This window comes from Mandrillus leucophaeus, unplaced genomic scaffold (assembly GCF_000951045.1).
Source record: "Mandrillus leucophaeus isolate KB7577 unplaced genomic scaffold, Mleu.le_1.0 Scaffold285, whole genome shotgun sequence".
NCBI lineage: Eukaryota > Metazoa > Chordata > Mammalia > Primates > Cercopithecidae > Mandrillus > Mandrillus leucophaeus.
Window position 1 is genome coordinate 469,192 of NW_012102976.1, and position 16,103 is coordinate 485,294.

At 38.9% G+C, this 16,103-nt stretch overlaps 1 protein-coding gene across 1 annotated transcript in view; it reads left to right on the top strand.

Moving 5' to 3' along the window:
- AFTPH (aftiphilin) overlaps nt 1–16,103 on the top strand; it is a 73,484-nt gene that overhangs the window by 22,928 nt on the left and 34,453 nt on the right. The window contains exon 2 of the mRNA XM_011985489.1: nt 4,465–6,431. Within this exon, the coding sequence (XP_011840879.1) occupies nt 4,497–6,431 (1,935 nt within the window). The 5' untranslated portion in view covers nt 4,465–4,496. The remainder of the gene's footprint in view (nt 1–4,464; nt 6,432–16,103) is intronic.

Below are 16,103 nucleotides of genomic sequence, written 5' to 3' on the forward strand. Positions count from 1 at the left end.
GGTGTGGTGGCAGGTGCCTGTAGTCCCCGCTACTTGGGAGGCTGAGGCAGGAGAATGGTGTGAACCCAGGAGGCGGAGCTTGCAGTGAGCCGAGATTATGCCACTGCATTCCAGCCTGGGTAACAGAGCTAGACTCCGTCTCAAATAAATACATACATACATACATACTACCATCACAATCAAGAAATTAACATTGATACATTGCTGCTATAGTGAATCTTTTGGACCCTGTTAAAGTAGATGATTCACAATCATCCCAGTAACAACCTTTTTAGAAAGGAGATCAAGTGCTGCATTTACTTCTCATGTCTCTTTATTCTTCTTCAATCTGAAACAAGTTTTCAGTCTTTCCTTGGCTTTCATGAGCTTAATACTTTTGAAGATTACAGGCCAGTAATTTTGTAGGCTCTCTCTCAGTTTGAATTTCCCTGAAATTTCCTCCTGAAGTCAGTTGTTGTATTTTTGACAGGATATCCTAGAAGTGACCGTGTATTCTCATTGCATCTCATCAGATGGTGCATGATTTCAATGTTCCCATTACTGATAGTGTTCATGTTGATCACCTGATCAAGGTAGTGTCAGGCTTCACACTGTAAGCTTATACTTTTTACCTTTGTAGTTAAGTATATTGTGGGGAAGTACTTTGAAACTATGGAAATACCCAGTTCCTCGTCTAACTTTCAGTTTATTTACTTACATGTTTATATCTGTGAGGACTCAGTTTATTATTGTATTGATTGGGTTATAATCCATTATCATCTTTATTCAGGTGCTCAAAATGTTCCTGATTTAGTTAGTAACAGCCCCTTAAAGCTAGCTTTTGTATCGTATCCTTTTGACATGTCACTATCTTTACTAATGCTTTTAAATTTTATTTTTACTTACTTTTTTTTGAGATAGGGTCTCACTGTCACCCAGGCTGGAGCAGTACAGTGGTGTGATCAGAGCTCACTGCAGCCTTGACTTCCTGGACCCAAGCAATCCTCCCGCCTTAGCCTCCCAAGTAGCTGGACTACAGGTGCATGCCACCATGCCTGGCTAATATTTTGTACTTTTTGTAGAGACATGGTTACATCATGTTGCCTAAGGCTGGTCTTGATCGAACTCCTGGGCTCAAGTAATTCACCCGCCTCAGCCTCCCAAAATGCTGGGATTACAGGTGTGAGCCACTGCACCTGGCTGCTTTTAAACTTCAGAAAAAGGAATCCTGTAGTTAATGGCTGTATAATAAGCTGTTGTAGGCATATAGCATAACTTGCTTAAATAATGTCTTTGCAGCATTTTGTTTTAGATTTCTTTAAAAAGAGTTTGCATAGTACAACCATATTGCCTTCTGGAAGGCTTGTAACAGTTTACACTCACAAGCACTGTGCATGTGTGCAAGGGTTGCTATCCCCACATTCTCATTAACAATCGCTAAGTGATTTTAAATAATAGGAATTTCATAATTAGAGGGACATAGTTAGAGGTCACTAAGCATTAGACGGGGTTATCAGGACACTAGGCAAGGGAAGAAAATAGGATTTATGTGTATCTTGTACTTTTTTTTTTCTATTTAAATCAGCAGCAGGAAAGAAGAGTATGGCAGAGCAAAGCAGTTATTTTCTTCTTTATGGTGCTAATTTCGTAAGAAAGATAATTTGAAGTAGATATATTACAATGGAGCCTTTTCGTTTTCTTGTGACTTGCTCATTTCTTCCTGGTAACTCTCAGTGACTGACCAATCATTAACCTCAAAGATCCTTTTCAAAATTCTGAAGCCATTCTCCACTAAGCAGCTGTCTGAATGAACTTTGGGAAAGTTACTCACTAGTTGGCTTCATTTTCCTTACCTCTAAATTAAACTGTGTGGTTTCTACAGTACCTTCACTCTAAAACTGGAAGATCTTAGGAAATTTTATTCTGAGAGAAGGCTAGCTTGCAAAACTGGTTGAATTTTCTAGTAAACATTTTATTCATGTATCTAACTGGGCAACTGTGAGTTGTAAGAATTACCTGTTTATTATTTATGGGCTGGGTTTATTCTAGGACTTCGGCTGTTAGTCCTCCGTTTGCTTTCTGTTTTTTTTTTTTTTTTTTTAAACCGAGTCTCACTCTGTCACTCGGGCTGGAGTGCTGTGGCATGATCTCGCCTCATTGCAACCTCCACCTCCCACTTCCCGGGTTCAAGTGATTCTCCTGCCTCAGCCTCCTGAGTAGCTGGTATTACAGATGTGCACCACCACGCCCAGCTAAGTTTTTTTTTAGTGGAGATGGGGTTTCACCATGTTGGCCAGACTGGTCTCGAACCCCTGACCTCAAGCGATCCACCCACCTCAGCCTCCCAGAGTGCTGGGATTATAGGTAGTCCCTTTACGTCTAATGTTAAATCTGACTTGTGGAACTTTTGACTCCTTAGCACAGAGGAATAGAATAACTCAGGTTTCATTTAAGAATTAAATACATTAGGCTGGGCGCGGTGGCTCACGCCTGTAATCCCAGCACTTTGGGAGGTCGAGGTGGGCAGATCATGAGGTCAGAAGATCAAGACCATCCTGGCTAACACGGTGAAACCCCATTTCTACTAAAAATACAGGAAAAAAAAATTAGGCAGGTGCGGTGGCGGGTGCCTGTAGTCCCAGCTACCTGGGAGGCTGAGGCAGGAGAATGGCATGAACCTGGGAGGCAGAGCTTGCAGTGAGCCGAGATCATGCCACTGCCCTCCAGCCTGGGCAACAGAGTGAGACTCCGTCTCAAAAAAAAAAAAAAAAAAAAATTTAAATATATTGAAAAGAAGCTATTATAAATTAATTAGTATGGGAAGGATTATTCAACAAAAGGGATTAAGACCATTGCTTGGCTGTTTAGAAAAAAAAAAATTCACCTTACATTTTTGCTTTACATCATACACCGAAATAAATTCTAAATGTGTTAAAATTAAATGTTTTTTTAAACCCTAAAAGTAGAAGAAAATAAAAGTGAATATTTATTAAATTTTATATGATAGTGAAATAATGAAGAAAGTTGCATAAAACTTTCTTCATCTTCCTGAAAAGATCAATTGGTTTGACTTCCTAAAATTAACTTGGGAAAACAGCTTGGCAGTTTCTTATAAAGTTGAGCGTGCTACATGACCCAGTATTCACACTCCTGGGTTTATATATTTTAGAGAAATGAAAACTTGGGTTCACATAGTAATCTGTACATGAATGTTCATAGCAGTTTTATTTGTAATAGAAAAATACTGGAAACAACCCACATAACCTATATGGAGTGAATGGGTAGACAACCTGTGGTACATCTGTACAATAGAACACTAGTTAGCAATGAAAAGGAGTCAGACCCAGGAGTGGTGGTGTGCACCTGTAGTCTCAGCTACCCAGGATGCTGAGACAGGAGGATTGCTCAGCCCAGGAAACCAGCCTGGGCAACATAGTGAAACCCTGTCTCTAAAATAAAGAAAAAGAAAAGGAATGAACTGTTGACACATGCAGCAACATGGATAGCTCTCAAGGGTATTAGGCTGACGGAAAAAGCTAGCTTCAAAGGGTTATGTGTTTTGTGATTCTATTCATATAACATTCTTGATGTAACAAATTATAATGATGTAGAATAGATCAAGGATTAGGGTTTAGGGAAGAGTGTGACTATTAAGGGGTAACATGAGGGAGTTTTTTTGTGTTGATAGAATAGTTCTTATCCTGATTGTAGTGATGGTCACTCTAATGTAATCCACACACATAAAATTTTTAGAACTGTATACACACACACACACACACACATAACTGGTGAAATCCAAACAAGGTCTGTACCTGAGTTAATAGTTGTACTGATGTCAGTTTCCTGGTTTGACCACGTATTATGCTTATTACTATATTACCACTGGGAGAAGCTGAGTGGGATATACACAAAAATGCTTTTATTTCCAACTTGTTTTGAGTCTTAAACTATTTCAAATTTTTAAATTATTTAAAAATTAACTTGGGTCAGAAATAAACATTGAAAAGCCAAATGAAGAAAATATTTGTAACAATTATTAGAAAATTTTTATGCCTTTTATTTATTAATATAAAGAACTCATACAAATCCATAAGGCAAGCACTGAATCCTTAATGAATTGAAGGAGAACTTAACAGAATAAGCATGTACCCAGGAGAAAATTTTGTAGGTGTACTTTTGTAAGTGTATATTCAGAATTATCTGGAATCCCCACAATCAGTCAGTGTGCCGCCAGTGCTCTTGGTAACATGTCGTCTAAGAGAACTTTTTTTTTTCCAGTATATTATAGCTGTGTAAAGTAATTTCACCTAAGAGAAAAATAGATTAAAAGATACAAAACATTATGCAGGAAATGGTCAAGGAAAAAAGGAGACAAAAGAGAGCACTGTAAATTTGCATTGTTTTAAAGTAGCTTTGAGAGAATTTTGAAAGATCTTGTTCTATGTAATCTGTCCCCTCCAAAAAAAAATTTTTTTTTTTTTACAGGTGTAAATTAATTATTTGAAAGCAACTGAACAATGGAGCCAGACATCATTCGAATGTACTCTTCATCCCCCCCACCACTAGACAATGGAGCAGAGGATGATGACGATGATGAATTTGGGGAATTTGGCGGGTTTTCAGAAGTTAGCCCTTCTGGTGTAGGGTTTGTTGATTTCGATACAGCAGATTATACTCGTCCCAAGGAAGAGTTTGTACCTTCAAACCATTTTATGCCAATTCATGAATTCTCAGAAAATGCAGATAGCCTTACAAGCTTTAAGTCCATTAAAAATGGTAATGATAAGGACATCACTGCTGAACTTTCTGCTCCTGTGAAAGGACAGTCTGATGTTTTACTTTCTACCACCAGCAGAGAAATAATTTCATCTAAAACATTAGATACTTCCATTGATGGCATGGAAAGTCCAGGAAATTTAAATAAAGTAGTGGAGCAGAGACAGAATGTTGGAACACTTGAAAGTTTCTCTCCAGGAGATTTTAGAACTAATATGAATGTTGTTCATCAAAACAAGCAGTTAGAGAGCTGCAATGGTGAAAAGCCTCCTTGTCTGGAGATTCTAACAAATGGGTTTGCAGTGTTAGAAACTGTAAATCCTCAGGGAACAGATGATCTGGACAATGTAGCTGATTCAAAGGGATGGAAGCCTCTTAGCACTCATAGCACTGAGTATAATTTAGACTCTGTACCTAGTCCTGCTGAGGAATTTGCAGATTTTGCCACATTTTCCAAAAAGGAAAGGATACAACTAGAAGAAATAGAATGTGCAATTTTAAATAATAGAGAAGCACTAACCATTCGGGAAAACAATAAAATTAATAGAGTCAATGAACTGAATTCTGTAAAAGAAGTGTCTTTGGGTAGAAGCTTGGATAACAAAGGAGACACTGATGGAGAGGATCAGGTTTGTGTTTCAGAAATAAGCATAGTGACTAACAGAGGTTTCAGTGTTGAAAAACAAGGCCCTCCAACACTGCAACAGGATGAATTTTTACAGTCAAGTGTTCAGTCAAAGGCTTGGAGTTTGGTAGACTCAGCTGATAATTCAGAAGCCATTAAGAGAGAACAACGTAAAACTGAAGAAGAACTTGACTTACTTACTTCTAAATGTGCTCACCTATGCATGGATTCTTTTAAAACTTCGGATGATGAAGTCGGTTCTTCCAAAGAAGAAAGTAGTAAGTTTACTAATTTCCAAAGCCCAAACATTGATCCCACAGAAGAAAATGATTTGGATGATTCTGTAAGTGTAAAAAATGGTGATAGTAGTAATGACTTTGTGACTTGCAATGATACCAATGAAGATGATTTTGGTGATTTTGGTGACTTTGGCACTGCCAGTGGCTCAACTCCACCTTTTGTTACTGGTACTCAAGATTCAATGAGTGATGCCACTTTTGAAGAGTCTTCAGAGCACTTTCCACATTTTAGTGAACCAGGTGATGACTTTGGAGAATTTGGGGATATAAATGCTGTTTCTTGCCAAGAGGAGACAATATTAACAAAGTCAGACCTAAAACAGACTTCTGATAATTTATCAGAAGAATGTCAATTGGCAAGAAAATCTAGTGGAACAGGCACTGAACCTGTTTCAAAACTTAAAAATGGGCAAGAAGGTGAGTTTGGACATTTTGATTCTGTGCCAAATATTCAGGATGACTGCAATGGTTTTCAAGACTCTGATGATTTTGCAGACTTCAGTTCAGCTGGTCCTAGCCAAGTTGTAGATTGGAATGCTTTTGAGGATGAACAAAAAGATAGTTGTTCTTGGGCTGCTTTTGGAGACCAGCAGGCTACTGAATCTCATCATCGAAAGGAAGCCTGGCAGTCACATAGGACAGATGAAAATATTGATACTCCAGAAACCCCCAAAATGCACAGTGTACCTTCAGCAACTTCCAAAGGAGCAGTTGCTAGTGGCCATTTACAGGAATCAGCCACTTCAGTTCAGGTATTTACTAATTTTCTCTAGTTTGTATGACGTAATAATTGTTGTGGAGGCTTCTAATTTCAGCTTTTCAAAAAATGTTTTTTCAACTGAGTACCTGTTGAAGAAGTCTTGTTATGTTGTATAATGCCTGTCTGATTTGTGGGTTGGTTACATTTTTCACAACCCTTTGGGAAACTAATAATAGTCCTATAGTAAAGCACAATAAGATTTTTCTTTATCTCAATGAGTTTCATTAATATTTACAGATATTCATCAACTTGGATTTTTTAGTGACTATAAATACCATTTATGTTAAAAAAAAAAAAAAGCCCACACTTATTAGCTAATTAATGGTTCCAGTAAATCCTTCAGTATTGCCCTTTACAGTGATTTTAAAAGAAGGTTAAACTGAGATTTAGATTTTTTTTTTAAGCTTAAGAAAAAAATGTTAATTTTGTCCATCAAAGACCTAGGAAATTCAAGTACGGTTTTGATTCCAGGAGAGAACAAGCAGAATTTGAAACCTCATTCTGTGCCAAAGGCTATAGTGAATTGAAGAATAGAAAAACAACTAGAAAAAAGCAAATTTTTCTTTTTCCTCATAATTTAGCAGCTACTAAAAGACTTGGGGTGAGGGTATGAGATGAATTAAGGTCTAGTCCTAAAATAAGAAACAACTAATAGGTTCACTTATTGTAGTTGTATTTATTTGCCTATACTTTCTTACAAATGTACCTGTTAGCTCTTCCTAGAGAGTAGGTGTGTCAGGGAGAATATTTTTACCCCTTAGCTCCTATACATTATCCTTTTTTGATTCAGACTCTTTCAGAAAAGATTCATTAAGATTCACTTTGACCTAAAGTAGCCCCTAGAGGTGTAGCTTGATATCTCAGTTGTTCCCCAGTCCGGAGTTGTACCCTGTGCTAAATTTTACCTTTTTTCAACTCCAGGGGTGTGAAAGAGGGCACTCCCTTGAATGTCACTGCCTTATACTGACAATTGATCTATGTAACTAACACCTGATCCACAAGCTTATTTTAAATATGCCATTAATAAACTCAGAATCTACAAACTTTATCCAGTTATCTTTTGCTAAGAAAACCATTTTCAATTGGAAATCTTTCCAAAGTCTTTGTAATTGAAATAGTTATACTTCATTGCCTTGATAACTTTGACACAGTAAGATATTAGAGAGACTATGGTATTACCAGTTGGTGTGCATAGCTAATCGCTTTTTAGTTGGCTTTTGTGTCTGGGTAGTTTAATTTGCTAATTCAATTACTACATGGTTTGACTAATGTGTATTATTCCTAATGAGTAATTCATTATTTAGGCAGAACCTTGCCATTTTAAACAAGAAGTGAACTAATTAGTTCTAATTATGATGCTAAATGAGAACTGTTGCTTTTGACCTAACCCTTTCCCTATTTAGTTTCATCTCACTAGAGGATAGGGTGACACTGGTATTGGGTGATCTTGAATTTGTAGCCTTAGAACTTTTAACATCATCAGATAATGCATTTTTAAAAGTGTGACCACTTCAAGTAGGAATTTCTTGCATCATACAAGTTGATTGAAGTTATTTATGTATAATTTGATAACTGGATGTAGGAGATAATAAAGCATGTGGGCTTCATGAAATCTGACAGATCTGAGTTTGAATCTTGACCCAGCCTCTTAAAAAGCCTTATGATTTTGGATAGGTTACGTCTGAACTCAGCTGTATATACAAAGAAGATAATATCTACTTCAGAGAACTTTTGTGAAGATAAAAGGAAATTTTTAAATGAGTGAAGAAATCAATCTGCTAGAAAATAAGGATTTTATAGTATGATTCTATTTTTTTATAAAAAATAAAACAGAAACTGTATAGATGTGGCAAGATACATTAAGAGTTTCTGAGGCCAGGCACAGTGGCTCATGCCTATAATCACAGCACTTTAGGAGGCCGAAATGGGTGGATCACTTGAGGTCAGGAGTTCTAGCCCTGCCTGGCCAACATAGTGAGACCCTGTCTCTACTAAAAATTGGAAAATTAGCTAGGCGTGGTGGCATGCATCTGTAATCCCAGCTACTCAGGAGGCTGAGACAGGAGAATAACTTGAACCCAGCAGGTGGAGGCTGCAGTGAGCCGAGATCATGCCACTGCATTTCAGCCTGGGCTACAAGAGAGAGACTCTGACACACACACACACACACACACACACACACACACACACACACACGCACGACTTAGATTTGTTTGGCTCAGGCCTTACGCTTTTATTTTTGCTAATGGGTTATGGAAAATGAACAGAATTTGGATGTCGGGAAAGAGAAACTGCTGGAGGAGGCCAGAAGAACTTTGGGAAGAAAGTTGAAGTAGTGAAATGGGTAACCCCTGCTGAGTAAGTGACTGAGTCAGAAGTGGAGAAAGATTGAACCAAGACTTTCATTCTTACCCTGCTGTTGGTGAAGGAGAGTTGCAGCCGGCACTTTCTTTCTTGGGCTTCAGATTCTGCTGGAAGAGTATATTAATTTAGCCCTTTTGGAGAGGATTAGATTTCTTAGTATTTTTCTTAAAATGTTTTCCCTAGTTGCTCCGGACAGTGTTCCAAACAAGCACAGAATTCCTTTTTTTTTTTGAGACAGAATCTTGCTGTGTCGCCCAGGCTGGAGTGCAGTGGCACAATCTCAGCTCACTGCAGCCTCCGCCTCCTGGGTTCAAGCAGTTCTGCTGCCTCAGCCTCCCAAGTAGCTGGGACTACAGGCCCGCACCACTACACCCAGCTAATTTTTGTACTTTTACTGGAGATGGGGTGTCACCATATTGGCCAGGCTGGTCTCAAACTCCTAGACCTCAGGTGATCCACCCAGCTCGGCCTCCTAGAGTGCTGGGATTATAGGCGTGAGCCACCGTGCCCGGCCTCCTCACATATTAATAACAGTAACCATTATAAGTTTTTTAGTGGTAAAAGTTGAAATGATTTATTCCTGTTCAGTCTTAACCTGGATGCCACAAGTGTCGCGAACAAAATGCCATCAAGTGGTTTTGTCCGAATTTTGCTTTGACAGAATGTGAGTGTTTCAGAATTCAGAGCTTAATTAAATTAAACAAACATGGCAATTTGATTTAATTTGTTTGATTAAGCAAGCATGGAAAACAAATCTTTCTTTTGTGAAGTCAGACAAATGGTATAGTTGGTCATTTCAGATTTCTTCCACTTTTCACTATTGGGTATGTGACATTGTCCAGGTCCCCATTTCTTAGCACTTTCCTATTTTTAGCCCACCAAAAAGATATCTTAAAATGTTAATAAATATGTCTTCCTTGGGGTTAGTGCAATAATTTGTTACTTAGGTAGGGGAAAGTCAAGCAAGAATTCTTTCGAAATTAAAAAAATGTTCTTAGTCTAATTCTCAGCTGTGGGTCCAGCGAGTCTCAGTAGGTTCAAGCTTTGATGTAAAAGCCATACATGAACATTATTAAGAAATGGGTACCTTCTCCCTTCAGTGAATAATTTTTTCTGAGAACCTAAAGTTTAATATATTTCATTCTTTTTTTTTTTTTTTTTTTTTGAGGCGGAGTCTCACTCTGTCGCCCAGGCTGGAGTGCAGTGGCGCGATCTCCGCTCACTGCAAGCTGCACATCCCGGGTTCACACCATTCTCCTGCCTGAGCCTCCCAGGTAGCTGGGACTACAGGCGCCCGCCACCATGCCCGGCTAATTTTTTGTATTTTTAGTAGAGACAAGGTTTCACAATGTTAGCCAGGATGGTCTCGATCTCCTGACCTCATGATCCGCCCACCTCGGCCTCCCAAAGTGCTGGGATTACAGGCATGAGCCACAGTGCCCAGCCTGTTTCATTCTTTTGTTAACATTCGTATAAATTGTAGAGAAGGTAAGTACTGGTATCTCCATTATACAAATGAGAACGAAGTCTTCACTTTTTGGCTAAAGATTTAAAACAACAAAATGCCAACAACAACAACAAAACCTTCCTTACATTTCAAAGCAGTCCTTTTTTATGAATGTTATTTTAACCTTTTTTTTTTTTTTCTATCCTGGGAAGCCAGGAAATTTTCTGTATTTTTAGTAGAGACAGGGTTTCACTGTGTTAGCCAGGATGGTCTCGATCACCTGACCTCGTGATCCACCCGCCTCGGCCTCCCAAAGTGCTGGAATTACAGGCATAAGCCACTGTGCCCGATGGAAATTTTCTTTTTTAAAAAAAAAAACAAAACTTTTTTGTTTCAGAAAGAAATCTTGATTGAAATAACCAAGATGCTTGTTTCACAGATATATGGTAAAAGAGATAATAAATGTCATAAGCACTGCATTTAACCCTGAGCTTTTGTAAAATGTTAAAATATTGTTCTGGATATCATTTAGAAATTTAGGTAACAGGGAAGTAATCTGTTTATATTAATTGGCTATAGAAAAGGAGGCTATGAGTTATTTTTTATTAGACATCCAACTGATAATGCTGCAGGGAAAATGCTATTAGCTGAAGATTTGTTTGGAGAGCTTTGAAAGTCGAGTGCCACCAAAAAGAAGAGAATTACTAATACCTTGGCTTGTGTTAGTTCAGGATTAAGTTACTGGTTTGTTTTGTTTTGTTTTTGAGACGGAATCTTGCTCTGTCGCCCAGGCTGGAGTGCAGCAATGCAATCTTGGCTCACTGCAACCTCCGCCTCCTGAGTTCAAGCGAGTCTCATGCCTCAGCCTCCCAAGTAGCTATGATTACAGGCACAGAAACTCAGCGTTCTTAAACTGAATATAATCAATCCTACCTTTTCACCTTCACTTATTTAATCATCTAGCTAATATTTATGCAGGTTTTCCCTCCTGTGAACATTGGAACATACAACTGAAAACAGAAGTAAGCAACAAAATAGGAGAATTAAGATTTAAGACTTGAGCCTTCCTTATAGATCTTTGCTTACTTATTTGGATAGAATTTCCTTTTGCTATTTTTTCCTCAGAAAATTTGACTATCTGGTGTTTAATTTCAAAATAGAAATGCTTTATTAGGTTTATTCAGAAACTGTGCAGAAGGGAAAAATCATGTTTAGATCATGGGGAATATTACAGCTGCTCACTCTTCATAGAGCTTGAAATTGGGGATTGGTAAGTATACAGTTGTAGATTGTACTTGATAGCTTACTTAATATTTAATGGTAATGCAGCATAAGATATCCTCTTAAATGGAAGATTAAATTACCCAGTGGATTTTAATGTTTCTTCTAAACTTCTACCTGAGTGTGAAACCTAATGCTATCAATATTAAAACTGTTGATATTAATCAACTTCTGTCCCTAAGCAAAAAAGGAAAACTAACTGGAAATAAGTTGAAGGAATATCAAGAGTTACCTTAAATATAAAATACTTAAGTCATTACTTAATATCCTTGATAGGGTCTTGGAAACTGCAACTTTAAGGGAAAGGACATATAACAAAACCAATTTTACTGTAGGCTAACTGATATAAACAAGAGTTAAGTTTCTATGGCATCTTTCTGGTCACAGAAACATCGCTGAACTTCTAAATAAAGACACAAAGCACTTCTAATATTAAACATTTAAATAAATGTGAGCTATACTTACATTTTTAAAAGATTACTAAAAACAAACATAATTACGTACCCAGTTTTTGGTGAATCAGTGAGTGACACCACTTGTAGTGGTGCTGGGTAAAATCAAGGGATAAATGTTTGCGAAGCAAAAATGATCTAAGGAGCATCTCCTACCACCATACAATTCAAAAACAATCACAAATCTGGCAGACTCACTGGGCACTTTCATACTGCATCATTTATTGCTGTGCATTTGTATGATTAGTGTAGACTTCATGAATGTTTATTTTATAATTTATTCTTTTTGCAATCTACTTATTCCGGCTCAGGGTCACCAGTGACCAAAGCCTATCCCTCCAGCTCAGGGTACAAGGCTGAAACTATTCCTGGCCTGGATGTCATTCCATTGCAGAGCACACTCACACACATACACCAGCACTCACTCAGACTGGAACAATTTAGACAATCTAATGTGCATGTCTTTAGGATCTATGAGGAAACTGGAATACCCAGGAAAAAACCCATGTGGACATGGAGAAAATGTGCAAACTCCACACAGATAGTGGCTGCAGCCAGGAATCAGTTGTTTTTCTCATCAACATTACAACAAAATGACGTTATTCAAGGACCTGCTGTCCTTTAAAGGAGATAGGCATTTGAGTGGCATAAGAACCAGAGTCTGGGCTCCTATATACACCTCTCTGGAAAGCTGAATGAGACTTGCAATACACTTAATCTCTTTACGCTCAGGTGTAGTCTTTTATAAAATAGAGGTATATTAGTTACAGTTCCAGATAAACAGAACCAATAGGGTATGTGTGGAGGTTAGGGAGGGAAGGATGGAAGGGAGGTAGGAGTGGAGGTAGTAGAGAGAGAGAGAGATTGATTATTGGAAATTGAGAAGTTCCAAAAGCCACAGTGTGTAAGCTGGAGACCCAAGAGCTGATGGTGTAGTTCCAGTCTTGAGTCCAAAGGCCTAAGAACCAGGAGAGCAGTGGTGTAAGTTCCAGCCCAGAAGCCAGCAAGCTTAAGATCCAAAAAGAGCTGATTTTTTAGTTCAAGTCCAACTGAAGTACCAACTCAAAATCAAGCAGAAGTTCCTTAGCCTTTTTGTTCTTTTCAGGTCGTCAGCTGATTGGATGAGGCCCACTCACATTAGGGAGGGCAGTCTGCATTAGTGAGATTACCAATTCAAAGGTGGTACTGCCAGAATAACGTGTTTTGGCATTTTTTGGTTTGTTTTTTTGTTTGTTTGTTTGTTTTGAGATGGAGTCTCGCTCTGTCACCCAGGCTGGAGTGCAGTGGCCGGATCTCAGCTCACTGCCTCCCGGGTTTACGCCATTCTCCTGCCTCAGCCTCCCAAGTAGCTGGGACTACAGGCGCCCGCCACCTCGCCCGGCTAGTTTTTTGTATTTTTTAGTAGAGACGGGGTTTCACCGTGTTAGCCAGGATGGTCTCGATCTCCTGACCTCGTGATCCACCCGTCTCGGCCTCCCAAAGTGCTGGGATTACAGGCTTGAGCCACCGCGACCGGCCGGTTTGTTTGTTTTTGAGACAGGGTCCCATTCTGTTGCCCAGGCTGGAGTGTACTGGCATGATCTCTGCTTACTGCAACCTCCACCTCAGCCTCTCTAGTAGCTGAGACTACAGGCGTGTGCTACCACACCTGGCTAATTTTTGTATTTTTTTTATAGAAATGGGATTTTGCCATGTTGCCCAGATGGTTTTCAACTCCTGGGCTCAAGCAATCTGCCTGCCTCAGCCTCCTAGAGTACTGGGATTATAGGCATGAGCCACCATGCTCTGCCCCAGAATAATGTTTGACCAAATGTCTGGGCACCCATGGCCCAGTCAAGTTGACACATAAATGTAACCATCACAAGAGGGAACACCTTACATCCATATATAACTTTCAGGATGTTTGGAAGACTAACCTGTTTGTGACTAAAACATGCCAGTTGAGAAGGTGTGCATTAGATAAAATGGCTTACTTGCACCAATGGATAAAGTGAAATGGCTGCTTATGTACCCTGGGACTTTCTTCCTCTACCCCCAGACATAAAGACATGACAGAACTGGGAATGAGCAAAAGTTGTCCATTCATACTTGAAGCTTTGCCCCATTGATGAATTAAACCATTGGGTAATCATTTTTTGCTTTCCCAGAAACCAAATCTGGTTTAAAAAAATAAAAATAATTATAAAGACATTCAAGGTAATGAAGGACCCTGATAGGAAAATGAATATATAAGAAATGAGAAAATTGGGAAAGAGGAAAAAGCTATAAAAGCAAGTGTACCTTTGAAGATGTGGTATAGCCAAGGATGCATTACGACTTTCGTGAGCCCTTTCTCCGTAAAATATGTTTTTTGATTAACAGTAGAAAGTAATATGGAAGGGCCGGGCATGGTGACTCATGCCTGTAATCTCAGCACTTTGGGAAGCCAAGGCGGATGGATCACTTGAGGTCAGGAGTTCAAGACCAGCCTGGCCAACACGGTGAAACCCCATCTCTACTAAAACCACAAAAGTTAGCCAAGCAGGCATGGTGGTGTGCGGCTGTAATTCGAGCTATTCAGGAGGCTGAGGCAGGAGATCACTTGAACCCAGGAGGCGGAGGTTGCAGTGACCCGAGATCGTGCCACTGCACTCCATCCTGTGCAACAGAGCAAGACTCCATCTTGCTGGGGGCGAGGGGGAAGAAAGTAGTAGGGAGGCAAATTTGTGTGAGAGTGCCCCCTAGTTTTGGCTCTTGTCAGTATACTCAGCTATCAAGCTATTTTGAGAGCAAAAGCTCCTGCTTTGGGCTAGTTTCCATTCAGAATGATTTTTGATAGGTACGAACTCGTCTAAGCGTAAGTATACTTCTGTGTAAGTAGCATAGCTCCGCTACTTGGCTTCATAGCATTGGACATTAATAGAGAAAATGAAAAAGGAGGGTGTGGTACCTGCCTTGAATAGCATTTGATTTTTAATCCTACATTTATCAGAGCCCCAGTTTTTGAAATGTTTAATAGCCAGATGTGCTACTGTTTGCCAGGCTTAGAAGCTGGTACTTATATGAATGAAAAGGCATGACTGAGTCACATAAACTGGCATTCAGCTAGCCAGTCACCAGTTTATTCCATATTCAAAGGAAAACTGAGGACTATTTTTCCTCTTTATACTTTGAAGATGATGGCATTTAAAATTAAAGTAATCAGGGCTGTGTGTGGTGGCCCACATGTGAAATCCTAGTGCTTTGGAAGGCCAAGGTGGGAGGATTGCTTGGAAGTAGAAGTTCAAGACCAGCCTTGGCAACATAGTGAGACCCCATCTCTACAAAAAATAAAAAGTAGCCATGCATGGTGGTGTTCACCAGTGGTCCTAGCTACTCAAGAGGTTGTGGTGACAGAATCGCTTGAGCCCAGAAGTTCAAAGCTGCAGTGAGCTGTGATGGCACTGCTGCGCTGAAGCCTGAATGAGCGAGTGAGACTCTCTCTTAAAAAAGAAAAAAAAAAATCGAGTAATTGGTGTAAAGACTATTTTAATTTAACGTTTAGTTAGTATTGTAACATCAGCTAAATGTTTAGTATGCTAAGTATGTGTGCATTTATTTGTTACCCTCATTTTCAGAATGCAGCCCTGACTCTTTAGTAAGAATTAACAACTAACTTTGTTGAAAATGATGAATTTTAGTGTTCGATGAAGTCATTTGCTTTAAGCATAGTTATCACTGCACATTTAACAGGTAAATCCCTTATCTAATAATGTCTGGAAATGTTTTGAAAGACCACAAAAAGTGGGGGAAACATGGTTTAGTGAAAAGAATGTAGGCTTTGCAGTCAGACTTTGGATCAAATCTCGCTGTGTACTATACCACCAGTAAGGCTATGGTTAATTATCTGAATCTTCCTGAACTATAGTTTCTTCATCTATAATATGAAGACAGTAATACCTCTGGAGTTTCTCTTAGAAGATTCATGGAGTAAGTATATGTAGAGCGTCAAGCATAGTATGGTATATAGAAGACAAAATTTGGCTATTATATGTCTTATAATTATTTAAATATGCCCAACCTGTGTATAAAAATGATTTAGATGGCTTACAATAAGATATACTTTTATAAGTAGAACAATTATGCCCCCTGCAGTCCTAAA